The following is a 14,659-nucleotide window of genomic DNA, read 5'->3' on the forward strand; positions in this document are numbered from 1 at the left end:
GACTCAGCCTTACGGACATCCCCAAGCGTTGCAAGTATATACTAGCACTCTTCCTACAGGCCCAGCAACGCTATACCACACTCCGGGCTTGCTCCCACTACTGTGGGTGTGTGGTATCATACCGTTCCCACCTCAGTACTGGTGTCTAGCCAGGTCTGCGGGCATACAGGCGTGACAAAGCGCAGCCATAGATTGGCAATCTCTTGTATAGCTTCCTCAATGCCCTGGATCTGGTGGGGATGTCACTATCACCAGACAAAGTGGGTGTGGGTTAGTTTCTGCAAAGTCATCCTGTATCACATGCAGGGGAGGGAAGTAACTCTGTGTGACCCCACACAGATAATCCTCTGGGGTACGATGACGAGATTTCCAAAAGTAAAAACCGGGACACAATAAAAAATTATTTCTAAAACATATTACTTCACATAAAATTAATTATTAGAATGGGATTTGTCTAATAGCATCCCCAATTATGCTGTAGTATTGATTTATTTATCTCCCTCTCCCTTCTCTCCCTCTCGCTCTCGCTTCTCTCTCCTGTCTCCCTGTTTTCTACCCTATTTCTCTAATCTCCTCCCTGTACACACACACACACACACACACACACACACACACACACACACACACACACACACACACACACACACACACACACACACGGGCAGCGCTGGAAGTCAACTTCCACATCCAGTTGCCGGGCCTCTGGTTTCCGCTTCTGGGCCCCGGCTCCTGGCCCTCCCCAGGTACTGTCTGCCTCTTCCCACACTATCCTCTCCCGCTGGAAGCTGTGGGCACGCACTGGCGGGGGAGTGAGGCAGGCCCGGCATGGGAAGAGTCAGACAACAGCTGGGGGGAGCCGGGGCCTGGCGGTGGCAATCAGAGGTAAGTGGTAATTGTATCTGGGGGGGTAGTGGTATCTGTGGGTGTGTGTAGTGTGTTTGTATCTGGGGGTGTAATGGTGTTTGTATCTGGGGGGGTTTAGTGATGTTTGTATCTGGGGGGTAGTGTTGGTGTCTGTATTTGGGGAGGTAGTGGTGACTATATTTGGGGGGGTAGGGTTGTTTTGTATTGGGAAGGGTATTGTGTGCATATTGGGGGGGTGGGTATAATTATTGTATGGGAATTGGGGGGAATTGGGGGGAATTGTGTGTGTGTGGCCCGGGGAGGAGGGGGAAATTACTGTGAGATGGGGGGCATATTGGGAGCGGGATTGAGTGATAGCAGAGGGGGGGTGTGAGAGGAGACGGGTGTAAGAGAGGGAGGAAGAGATGGGGTACTAATGAGAGACAGAGGGGGGAGGAAATACAGGTGGTTTGAAAGGGGAGGGCTTGCAAGGCCGCTGACACAGGGGGGATGGGGGGAGCGCTGACACGGAGGGCGGGGGGGTCCTGGAACCCCGGGAAATCTGTCGGCGGCCCTGTACATACAGAACATACACACACACATTTACCCAAATACACATACTCGTACCCACATACACATACTTACCCACATACACTTACACACTTACCTTATTAGTGACAGCACACTGCAGCCAGGGACAAGAGAAGGAGCAGCACAGTGCCACCTAATGGCTGGAGGAGTAATTGTGCTGCATGGCCCCTGCTACTGCTCCAGCAAAATTGGGACATTCTAGAGATTGTCGAGACACCGGGACGTCTGGTCACCCTACTCTAGGGTCCTTAACCCCTTAACAAGTAGTAATCCCTAGCAGCAGAACTATATAAATAAAAAGGAAATGAATTGGATATTATATTTGCTTACAGTTCACAAAATAATGGTTTGTATGGTGGCCCATTAAGGCTACGTCCCTAGCAGGGGAAGCCGCGTGGAGCCCCTGCATCCTCAATGAGGATGTCTTGAGAGGGGGCTCACGCGAGCGTCCGCAGGCGTGCTGAGGCGTTGGGATTTTCAGCCGACAGCAGAGCCTGTTTCTCAGCGCGCTGTCGGCTGAAAACCTCCAATCACAGTAAAGCAGCGTCAGCGTCAATGGCGCCGTGATGTTGACGTCGGTGCATCGCGGGCTATTGGCCCCACGACGTCACTACCCCGCCCCCCGATCGCGCACACTGGCTCGCCTGCCAGTCCATGGGATCGCTCCTGACCAGGCAGGCGAGCCTCAGCGTCAGCGCGGAGGAGCGCGGGCTGAGGCTCTATGGACGCAGCTTTAGACATTTGGAATTGTATTAATAATCGCCGTGTCCCCCCTCTCTCCTGCAGCCATGGGGGCTCTGATTGTCCCAGGTACTCGTGACGAGCAATAATCCTTCACATCACTAAAGGCATGGAGGCATCTTATATATGTACTGCTTTACAAGAAATCAAAGAAATCTCAATATTTTGTGTGCATGTTAATGAGATGAAGGAGCTGAAGTTACGTGACCTAATATGCATTTGTGAACAACAGCAAATAAAAGTTCAACTTGTTCTGAAGGGGGAAAAAAACAGCGTATGGGCTACTAGGCTATAGCACAAAACTGTCCCACAAATCCTTGTTAGAAAATGTTCTTGTAAAATTCCCACGTCCACATATTGGGAAACTGCCTTGGCAGCGAAGGGGTTAACATTGAGTAAAAGCTATTCGGGCCATATTTCAGAAAGATTTATGCAGAACGGGCGAGTTTCTCAAATAAACCAATTTTTCCTCAAGGTCTGGCAATGAAAAAGGAGTCATACTATGGATGTGTACATTAAAAAGTAGTGGTCGTCCGTGCTACCCTCACTGTGAGAATGTCATATGTGGTTAGCTATGTCCCTGTTTCGTCACATCCTTACCTGCTCCAGAGTGGGAAAATATCATAGGCAGAGGCATCTAATAGGGAGAGCTTTGAAAAAAAAAATACCTGTCAATAGCATCACTTTCTTTTCAGGACTCACTCAAATATTAATAGCAAAAAAATACTTAATTTCTCCTCGATGTCCCATTCTATTCGGTGCATCCAGCCTAGTTCTGCTCCCTCAGAAAACAGGTGCAGTGCCCATAGGATGCCAGAAACGCTGTTTATCTGATTCAATGTGTATTAAAACATTTTATTTAATGTTTGCTTGTGCATATGAACATGCTTATTCTGCTTACATTTCTGTAAGTGCCCTAGTTGCTAACTCAATTGTCCCACCCAATGCCCTGGTAACAGAAGCTGAAGCCGCCTCTCTTTTTGTTGTTGCCGTGATTGTGAATGTTGTTCGTTTACCAAATTTGACTTGATGATGGTGAATTGTGGGTCTTGTTTTGAATCTGGGTATAATCATGGTGAAATATGCCTATAATAATCAACTTTCAAACGAGCAAAGCATTGTCGCAGTATTGACAAAGTGTATACGTACTAAAAAAAAAAGCACCTTATTTAGCAAAGAGAAGAAATACCACTGAAAAAACAAAAGTTCTCCTATGATAAATCCGGATTTACAGCCGGGAGACTTTAGTCACGCAACCCCTACATGTTGGCTCGTGGCCACAGGACATTGTTCCTTGCACTTATAACTATGTCTCGAAGTTATAGTAAGGTTAGCTATGCAAATAAAGGTGAGTCAGAGGAAGAGGAGCATTCTTGTGTTAAAATTAAGGTCACGCTACCCTCAGATAACAGGCCACCTACTCACAGACCCTCCGACAGTGGCACACTCTCTAAAGATCTGGGACAAACTCAAATTTAAATATAAGTTGTCATCTAAAAATTCTCAATTAACCCCTCTATGGGGGAACACAAGTTTTTCCCCTGGACAGGACAGGCAGCTGGTTCTCCAATTGGGCAAAGGCAGGAATAAACAGATTAAGGGGTTTATGTAAAAAAGGTAAAATGGCACAGTTTGATCAATTAACTTTGGTAAAGGGAATCCCCTCACGAGAAATATATTGCGCTTTCTCCAGATCAGAGCATTTTACGCTAAAACCAATCCCCCTGACTCTGAATCAAGGTTTGAATCTACATGTATGGAAGCTGAGTCACAGAGAGGCGTAACCTCAAGGTTATACAGGATCTTCTCTATCCCTAGTAAAGCGACCCAAGATAGGAACAGCTACATTAAATTATGAGAGAGAGATCTAGGTGAAGAGCTGGAGGAGGGGGATTGGGATGATATTTTTAATGGAGTGGTGGACTGCTCCATCTGCACAACGGTGAAAGAGAATGAGTAGAAGGTAATGCTACGGTGGTATAGAACCCCTATAACCATCTCCAGATATGTACCAGGATATTCTCCCCTGTGACCAAAGGGGTGCGGAGAGAGAGCCACATTTATCCAGATGTGGTGGTCCTGCCCACATATTGCTGATCTTTGGGCCCGGATCCACAGTTGGATCCAGAGAATTCTAGATGTGGAAATACCATTGCACCCGTGGTTATTTCTCTTGAATAGACCCATTTTGGGTCTCTCGAGGGCAGAAAATAAACAGATATCCCAAATAGCCACCAGGTGCAAAATAGCAGAGGTATGGATCCAGAATAAAATTCCTTCCATAACAATTATAAGGGACAAAATAGGGTTTATGTGCCAATTGGAGAAGTTGACTAGCTTTATCAATGATACCTGTGACAATTTCCAGAAAACCTGGAGCCCATGGTTGATACATGTGAATAATCCGGATTTAAATCCGGAAACAATAATGATGTAATCCAGATGGCGCTCTTGTTATTCCATGTCATTCTATGTAATGCAAGTGGGATCTATGTAAAAGTATTGTTATACATGTATGTTAAAAATATGTTGGATAAAGATGTTCCGGCACCACTCCTCACCCCCCACCCCCCACCCCCCACCCCCCCACTATTATTTTATATGATTTGTGATATGTTGTCCCCCCCCAAATAAGGAAAAATGTATGTAAAGTCGTAATGCATACAATCAATCAAATACAAGTTAAATAAAAAAAATTTAAAATCAAGGTCACGCATCATGTTGCTGTGCTGATTTTTGCTTTAGCTGTTATCATGAAACCAACGTGAAAATTATTCGCAGGTGGTTGTGACACAAACTTTAAAGACAATATAAGCTTTTTTTTATTTCATAGCCAACAATTACTGTCTTATATTCAATAAGCTCATGTGCATCAGTTGTCTTCCAGAACAATACAAGACAAATTTGTTCATGTCTTTTTAGTCTTCATTGCTAATTGAGATAAACCACACTTTATTATGTATATCTACCAAGCTGGCCTGTTGGTGGCTCTTGAGGACTGGAGTTGCCCATCCCTGACCTAACAGGGGCTGAATTGCAACAGGAAAACCATGGGTGGATATGTACTGAATGGAACATTGTGCTACTGTACACATTATTGCAGCACGATTGTTGCATCTTGAGCCTGCTGTCAGTCAACTGAGGATCCCATATCCAAAAGCTCTGGGAACAATGCCATTTGCATATTTAATGATATATATATTTTTTTATATAATACCATTTCAGGATCTTCTGCAGGATTTCCAAAAATATCTTGAAAAACTTCTAAAAAAAGATACATGCTAAACTTTAAAAAAAAAATCACATAATAAAAAATAAAAAAAAATAAAACAAATCACAAAATTGCACGTGGACTACAAAGACTACCCTCTCATTACCAATTCCATCCATCAGCAGCTCATGTAATTTTCTTTAGCAAGCTCTGCAACGTGACTCTCTTTGTTAGATCGCTGTATTCAGGGACGCGGAACACTCTCTCCTCTACATGTGTGAAGTTAAAGTTGTTTTCCTTCCCGCTTACCAGCTGACAAATACCGAGTTCATGGAACATTCCAACGGTGACGGCAAACAGCTCGGTTTTGGACTTTAATGCTGCCGCTGCCTGGGCTGTGATTTGGCTTTGTGCAGCGCCTGAAGATCTCCCGTCAGAGAAAACGATGACCTTCCTCACGACGTTGGGTCGCCCGTCACTCCTTAGGAAATTTGCAAGGTACCTTAAAGCAGCTGGTAAATCTGTGGCCTCATCCATGTACGTGATCCCTGGCAGGCGAGACGCAGCATCCTCTAGCCTATTGGTGAGAGGGACCTCTAGCTTCTGCAGGCCCGTGTTGCTGTACTGAATCACAGACAGTCTGAGCATTTTGTTGAGGTTCATTTGTTCTGACAAGATCTTGGCTGTTGCTTTCTCAACAAATCCTTTCACCCTGTCAAAGTTTTCATGGCCAACGCTGCTAGACCCATCCATCAGGAATACAATCTCTGTTGGTTCTCCAAACTCAACTACAAGAAAACAATTGGTTTTATCAATGTTAAAATGATAGACTACAGAACTATGGGAAATTAACGTTTCAGTTGTAACCCCAGTATGGTGTTATGGATATATGGATATATATATATATATATATATATACACACACACACACACACACACACACACACATCTTAACCCTGGCTGTGCTCGAAGCTGTGACCATGCAGCAAGCTTAAGGCTATAGGGAACCATATGTATGGTTTTGAAGCAAAAGGTTGCACTGTGTGCACATTTGCATGTCATTTCCCAGAACCCCTTGCTGCAGTGAAAGTGCTGTTTGCTGGGTGAAAATGGTGAAAGGCGGGGTTGCAGACCTGTCTAAGACATGCAAATGAGCATACAGTAATATTTCCGTTTGCTATATGCATTACTGTGGAGGGTTTGTGCCACTTTTTTTTTACCCACCATAACTTAACAAAGTGTATATAGATAGATAGATAGATATTAACTTAACTGCAATAGTCGCCAATCAGTCGCATTAGTTCACTTGTAAGATAGATAATGTTCACTAATGGCTATTGCAACTCAGACCCCACAGTGCATGTATTTATTTATGTGACATCTTTGAAATGTGTTTAGTAGATACAGTATGTGCAATAGCTATTCAAATTCACACACAAAAACAAAACTCTTACATAAGCAGTAAGATAGGGGGCCTATTAAAATGGGCTATGGAATGCTGGCTATTTTAGTAGGGCCTGAGGATATTCGCTGGACTCTAGTTTAGTTTAAGGTTTATGATAAGCAGAGGGTAAATTGAATTGAAGAAATAATTACATTTGTATTTGGATTCATATTATTTGTATAAAAGTGTATCATTTTACATTTTCAATGCTTATGTTTTTCTATGGTATTTCTGTATTTTTGGTTTATTTTGTTGTTTAATATAATATGTATAGAAAACGCAATAACAAAAGACCAAAGAGGAAAGAAAAAACTTGACGAATTAATGGTAACTACCTGGGGTTTTTAAATGATCAATATAGCACTTTGGTTTAAAAATAGCAGTCTCCCCCCCCACCCCCCACTCCTACATTGGTTTTCAAGTGAAATATAAAATCACTAGCAGCACGTATTGTTGCTTTAACACATAACTGAGGAAATATCAAACCACCGATTAAAAAAATGTGTTAGTGAGGCTGGAGTTACATTTTTATAAAATATTTGCCCAGAATAAATAGACTGAGCCATAGATCTTGTTTTGGCGTCAGACCTGGGACACAAAGCAAAGTTAAGGAACAGCTCTGACACCGGGTGAAGTATGTTCCCAAGGCCCTCAAGTGTTATTGTACATAGGGTGAGGTTCAAAAAAGGATGACTGCTAAGAGTGAAAGGATGAACTATGTCATTGGGATAGAAAGGGCAACATGAACAACTTCAAGCCCTATCAACAAGACATATGTAACAAACTTAGAAGATACATTCTGGTATTTTATATTTAGTGTTATGATTAATCTCGTTTACCCTGATTGCATGAAACTTTCAAGTCTATGCTTTAACTAACTTTGGAAGTTAGAAATAAATATACAGAATAATCGATATCATATAATTACTCATTTTTTCTCTCTCGTAGTTTTCCATTTGCAATTAACATTTCATATTGTACACCCAAAGGCAGGCTGCACCCTACAAATATAAATACTTTGCGTGTTTTTAATGTTTTATTAAATGGACTCAACATGTTGATACATCCTGTAATGTCATTTATGGTACAATATGGTACAAATGGGAGGAGTGGCTCAGTGAGTAAAGACATTGACTGGCACTGAGTGTGAAGCAGGGGAACCTGGTTCAATTACTGGTGTCGGCTCCTTGTGACCTTGGGCAAGTCCCTTTATCTCCCTGTGCCTCAGAAAAAAACATCAATTGTAAGCTCCACGGGGCAGGGACTGTATCTGCAAAATGTCTCTGTAAAGTGCTATGTAAAACTAGCAGCACTATACAAGAATAAACTAATATTATTATTATTAAGGTCCAGATATCATAGACATCAATGTCAATTCTCATAACTTTCAGCCCTTCATAAATGACGGGAAGATTTGGCACTAAATTATCTATAAACACTGATACTACACAAATAAATGAAAACGTTATATTAACCCGTTGAGTGCCAGAAGAGCCGCAGCACCAGACTGCCACCGCCTCTCCGGCACATCGCGGTCGCATGACTGCTCCTCAGAGCGATCACGTGATTGCGATGTCACTAAGGACGGGATAGGGGTAGCCCTCCTCTCCCGTTTCTCTGCCGGCCAGATCACTCTCAATGCCCCACAGGAGAGCAGAAAGCGATCTCCCCTGGAAAAGCTGCAGAAAGCCCATGACGCAAGCCACTACATCATGGAGCTTCAAAAAGGTTAAAATCACTCAAAAAGCAAGAAAAACTTTGCTTGAAAACAATGTTTCAGCCATATATAAATACAAGATTGTCAAACAAGGGTCCTTACCATGGCAGGTGAAATCAGGACACACCGAGCCTGAAAATAGAGAGAGAGACATCAGACTTACTGTCTACAAAGCAGAAGAGAATATCATTGTGAGACAGGGGAATTACTATGCACCCACCTTTACAAATGTACTTTGTGACATTGTCAAAGACGGATTCCTCCAGAAGCTGGTGGTATTCGGAGAGCAGCACGGGCATTCCCTGAGCCTTAGAGCCCTGGCAGGTGATTTCATTCAATACCTTCATGTACGGGGCCCTCCTGAATGCATCACCTATGCCAATACCAATCACCTATGTAAAAGAGATATTGTACAGCATGTTGTGACGGCAACAAACAATGTTTACAACGGTCTATATACAAACAATTCCTTTGTTGTTTACTGAAAATAATGTAGCCATGAACTGAGCAATCCATTGCGGTTTATTTAAAAATAAATACATAAATATATATATATAGTCATTGGTATAGCAGTTTGCACTCACGTTTTTGGTGAAAGCAGATGCTTGTCCCATAGCATAGGAATACGTACGTAGTAACCAGGGGGATCCTGATGACAAAAAAAAGACAGCACACCGCAAATGTACAAAAAAATGTGTATTAAGAACACCAGGCAGCCTGGTGTTCTTAATACACATTTTTTTGTACATTTGCAGTGTGCTGTCTTATTTTTGTCATCAGGATCCCCCTGCTTACTACGTACCTGTATGTGTATATATATATATATATATATATATATATATATATATATATATATATATATATATATATACATATATATACAGTGTTCGACAAACCTATACATTTGCTCGCCCCGGGCGAGTGGATTTAGCCCCCGGGCGAGTAAATATTGGCCCAAGCAGCACACGTTTGGTACTAGGTGGCGAGTAGATTTTTTTGTGTGGCGAGTAGATTTTTTGGTGATTTGTCAACCACTGTATATATATATATATATATATAGAGGTATCAGTACCGTGTTAGCCGAGCTTCAATAATCAAAAAATAAATAGACGATACCGTCAGTGTATCTCGAAAGCTCGCACAAATAAAAGCATTTCGTTAGCCACAGAACGGTATCATCTATTTATTTTTTGATTATTGAAGCTCGGCTAACACGGTACTCATACCTCTATATATATATATATAATACAGGCTTGAAGCAGGGTGTCTCCGGAGGTGCCGGTATCTTTCTGCAGTTTTCGGCAGCTGAAAGCCCCCGGTCACATAGGCCAATAGGAAGCCGCGCCGGATGATGTCACAGCTTCCTATTGGCCCACAGGGTCCGGGAGCTTTGAAAAGCAGCCATAATGTGAACCCCGGAATGGCTAACGGCACCCACTGCGGAGGTAAGTATCTCTGGAAGCAGGGGGTCCCCGAAGCTGAAATGAATGGGGTTGAGCTTCCATCCAGTATTACACAAAAACACATAACAACGACATGGATTGCCTCTTTAAAAGCAAAATGTAAAAATACATAAAATAAAATATAGTGTTTAGTTAGAACATTTCTTTTGCTGTTTGCGTATTTTTCGCTATACTTCCTTATAATATATTACTTGGCAGTTTTTTTTTCTTTTTGGTTATGGATTTTTTGCTTTTATGTTTTATAATTATTCTATTACTTATTGATTCATCTGAAAAAAAATGTATTAAACGGTTAATAAAAAGATTCTATAACAAAAATAATTCAATATATTTTTCAGCTGAGCAAGCCAACACAGATATAAAACCAACGGACAAAAAGTTCCTAGACATATATTTGAGATCTGTCAGAATGAAAAACCGGGAAGAAGATAATACAATGGTTTCAGTTGCAATTTCAAAGTTGGTGTAGTACTTTTTAGGGTGCTTGGTGTAAAATACGAATGGGCCATACTCTGCCTTGATTTCACTGGATCACTATAGCACTAGAATGAATGCTTAGGCATTTAAAATAGTATAACTGTTTCATTGCCAAATGAGCATAACGCAACAAAGTAATTGCATCCTTGTAGACAATAAATAGTTTCTTACAGGCATATGGGTTGGTCTTAAATAAATACACACAAAAGAATGTCCTGGTATCTATATTTAGACATTGTACTATTGATTGATTGAACAATATGTAAATCAGGAAGATTAACTAGATGCACAAAAGGGTGCTAAACTTTAGCACGCCTTTACTCCTGTTCAAATGAATGGGTGTAAAGGCGTGCTAAAGCTTAGCGCCCTCTTGTGGATCTTGGGCTTAAGAGCCTTATTCAACATGCTCAAACAGCTAATTGCACCAGTAATGGACAAAAAACTCACATTAGGGTGCCAACCAAACAGAAACGGTAGGGTGGAAATGCCTCGTAAACAGTGCAGATATTTTTGTTTAAAATAATTTAGTCCTTAAAACTGTTCTTTATAAACACCCATTCCTTTTGCTGGTATTCTTTGCTATAATTATTAAAACACTCAAGTCTGCAAACCCATACAGTGTAATAATGTACAGGCACAAGAAAGAAGAAGATGAAATAAGTTGCTCACGAGAAGGGCCTTAAATCACGTTTGTATATGTACAGGTAGATCTACTGGGAACAGTCTTTCAGTAGAAATCACCTATTGCATTGAAAAAGCTTAAGGGAATATGTATGCACCATTGTGTAAGACTTGCAGGCATAAGCTTAAAGCGGTCCATGTTAAACTGGGCAAGAAGCAAAGAGTGACTCACTGTGAGGGTTCATTTGCATGTCCTTACCCAGAATCCCTGGCTGCAGTGGAAGCATTGTATGCTAAGCGATAATGGGGAAAGACAGGGTTGCAGACCTGTCTGAGACATGCGAATGTACCACAAGTGATATTATTTGCTGTACGCTGTAAAATGCAGGTTTTTTTGGAATTTTTTTTACCCACCATAACTTTTTTTGTGTCTGTTATAGCATGGGTTGCAAAGTCATTTTGCATCTCTCTGCATGAATGTATAAGGCTACAGCGCCAGTCACTGCGTGCACGCACACACGCGTCGGAACGCCTGACGTGCATCAGTTTAAGCCGTGATCTGCTGTCCTAGGGTCGCGATGGGACGTGCGTCCAGAAGAGCAGGCAAGATTTATGGCGGGGGCGCGGCCATGACTTCACATGGCTGGCTTGCCCTCATTGGCTTAACCGCCACTGTGACGTGGCCGCAACTCGGCCACCGGTCCAAAGGACAAAAATCTTGTATTTTGGCAAAGGTGGTCGCACATCGCGCTTTGTGCGCGCCGACTAGAGCCTGCCCCATAGAGGGCAGTACTTGGTTTGCGGCGCGCAGCAGCCGTGGCCACTGGGGACAAAGCCTAAAGGTGCTTTGCTCCACTTGTGTCTGTAATTGATTTGGGGAAATAGTCACAGTAATTAAGGGAGATTATGGGATGAGTAGCTCTGCACAATGTTATAATGAGGTGTATCAAAGCGTGAGCCTCTGGCACAGTTTTCTTTTCTCTTAGCATCATTTAAATCCGCCAGGTCTGAGATGTGTGACTAGGAGTTCAGCGCAAGGTATAAGAAACGGCAATAATACGTTTCATACAATTATATTATATTGAGTTTCATCTTGAAGCATAACCCCGGTAGATGTTACTAGTCACTTACGCTCATGTTAGGTATTGTACAAAGGGAAGCCAGGGATTTGCTATCTCGCGCATCAGACCTGCCATCCGTCAGTACCACTGCCACTTTGTGAGTAAGTAGGGATTCCTCCAGCGCTTGCTTGGCAAAATCCAATGCCTCGCCCGTGTATGTCCCCCCTGCCATCCAGCGCATATTCATTACAGCACTGAAAAAGGGGGAAAACATTACGTTTAGGAGTGTCTAAGGAGATAAACATGTAAATAAGATATGTGGCAATTCATTATATCTTGTTTTAATAAATAGTGATAATTGCACTTTTCAACAAACCATTTGAGATGCCTTATGGCTTACCACTGCTTAGTAACTACGACCAAGAGCTTTTGCTTATCACACGTTCCTAATAGTTAACATCTAAGTATTCCGTGCACTGTCACAACAATTATCATAATACTGTATGAGGTACCACTTGCCTACCAAGCTGAAGTTGAGCAAATGGACAATTATTTGGGGAGCCCTTATGGCACAGTCCTACATATATAGTAGGACCAGATCCTTGAAAACAGCCCTACAATAATCTATAAAAAAAGAACTGGCTGTTATTTTACAACAGGGTTTGGATGATGATTTATTGAATAGACATGAGTATGAGTTCATGTATCCTAAGACCCCCACACTAGCCACATTTTATAGCCCCCCCAAAATTCAATGACATCAACAATTCAATGAAATCAACAGTATCCACCTGGGAGACCAATTGTGTTGGGCAATAATGGCCTAACAGATCATGCCAGTTACATGGTTCTTCACAGCTTTGTGACAAGTATACCGTCCTGTTCAGGACACCAAGTGTCCTGAATGGAGCCATTGCTACTCCTGATACCTTTCTCGCTAGTCTCAACGTTGAATCGATATATACCAGTATCAAGCATGACAACGGTTTGAAGGCTTGTGCCCATTTTCTGTCTACAAGGGACTGTAGATTTATGGCACATACCAAATTCATTTTTTGACCATCTACAGTTTGTGCTTATACTCAACTATTTCATCTTTGAACATTATTACCACCAGACTCAGAGAACAGCCATGGGCACATCATGTGCACCAACAAATGCCAACTTATTCCTGGGCTGGTGGGAGGATGTTCATGTCTTTAATTCAGAATTATCTATGTATACTGACCACATCGATAGATAGATGATATCTTGATATTATGGAATGGTCCGGAGTCACTTTTTCGTGACTTTGTAGATAACTTGAATACTAACAATTACAACTTGAGACTCACAGTAGAGAAGTCTGAAATCCATCACATTTCTGGATCTTTACATTGAGAAAGACCTATTGGGCAATATTTGGATGAAAGGCTTTAGAAAGAAGGCAGCTACAAATAGCCTTCTGTTGACACAAAGTCCGCAACCCAAAAATCTGGTGTCCAGCATACCAACAGACCAAAACCTTAGACTTAGAAGAAATTGCTCAACATTGAAAGGCTTTGTGGCACAGTCTAAAGACTAAAGAGAATGGTTTCTGAACCATGGGCATAGTCCTAAAGTCCTGAAAAAAGCATATAATAGGGAAATTAAAAGTGATAGAGATTCACTTTTACAGGGCAATCAGATAATGAGATCACAGAAACAAATACACTGCATCAGTACCTATAACAAAAGATGGTGGGAGATTAAATAAATATTTGCCAAACATTAGCACTTTCTCCTCTGTGATCACTAGTAGATGATCTAGGAATTTGAGGGATTATCTGGTACATAGGCACTATCAGAGAGTCACCCCAGCGAATTGGTTTACCTCTCCAACAAAAGGCATGTTCAAGTGCCATGGCTGTAAAGCCTGCAATTATGTAATTCCCAATAAATCTTTTCCAAATCATGAGAGCCACCAGTTTATGATAGACACTTTCATTAACTGTAGAACTGTTAATGTCTTGTTTTTGATTACTTGTGAATGTAGCACAATATATGTAGGGAAGACTACAAGTGAACTGTGCAGGAGAATTTTGGTGGATTCGGTTGGACATGAATTTGACACACCTGTGGCCAGACGTGAATCAAGGCCATAATCGTAATATCAACTGCCTTTCCTTCATGAGTATTCACAATATACAATAGATGGCGACACTGACAAAAACTACTTTGCATTGAGGTAGAATGGATATTCAAATTAAAATTACGTAGTCCAAACAACCTTAATGATGACTTCACATATACTCCCTTTATTGACTGACCATTTGTGTTGGAAATTTTTTAGCTATGATATTTACAGGTATCAGTTTGTTTAGAAATTAGAGTTTTTCTCCATCCATACAAATAACTGACATTTATTAGTACTGTTATCTCTGTGGTGAGACCCAATTAGCATGATTAAAATATGTTGTGGTTTAAGATTAATTGCATATTTATCTCTATACTATGTACTAATTAACAAAT

General features: G+C 41.6%; 1 protein-coding gene across 1 annotated transcript in view; it reads right to left on the minus strand.

Moving 5' to 3' along the window:
- Positions 1-5,013: 5,013 nt before the first annotated feature.
- The window catches only part of LOC142487558 (collagen alpha-1(VI) chain-like), a 32,582-nt gene continuing 22,936 nt past the window's right edge, over positions 5,014-14,659 (minus strand). The window contains exons 3-6 of the mRNA XM_075587081.1: positions 12,240-12,423; positions 8,768-8,939; positions 8,650-8,679; positions 5,014-6,174 (exon numbers count right to left, since the gene is read on the minus strand). Coding sequence (XP_075443196.1) covers positions 5,573-6,174; positions 8,650-8,679; positions 8,768-8,939; positions 12,240-12,423 — 988 coding nt within the window. The 3' untranslated portion in view covers positions 5,014-5,572. The remainder of the gene's footprint in view (positions 6,175-8,649; positions 8,680-8,767; positions 8,940-12,239; positions 12,424-14,659) is intronic.

The sequence above is a fragment of the Ascaphus truei genome, chromosome 2 (genome assembly GCF_040206685.1).
Source record: "Ascaphus truei isolate aAscTru1 chromosome 2, aAscTru1.hap1, whole genome shotgun sequence".
Taxonomy (NCBI): Eukaryota; Metazoa; Chordata; class Amphibia; order Anura; family Ascaphidae; genus Ascaphus; species Ascaphus truei.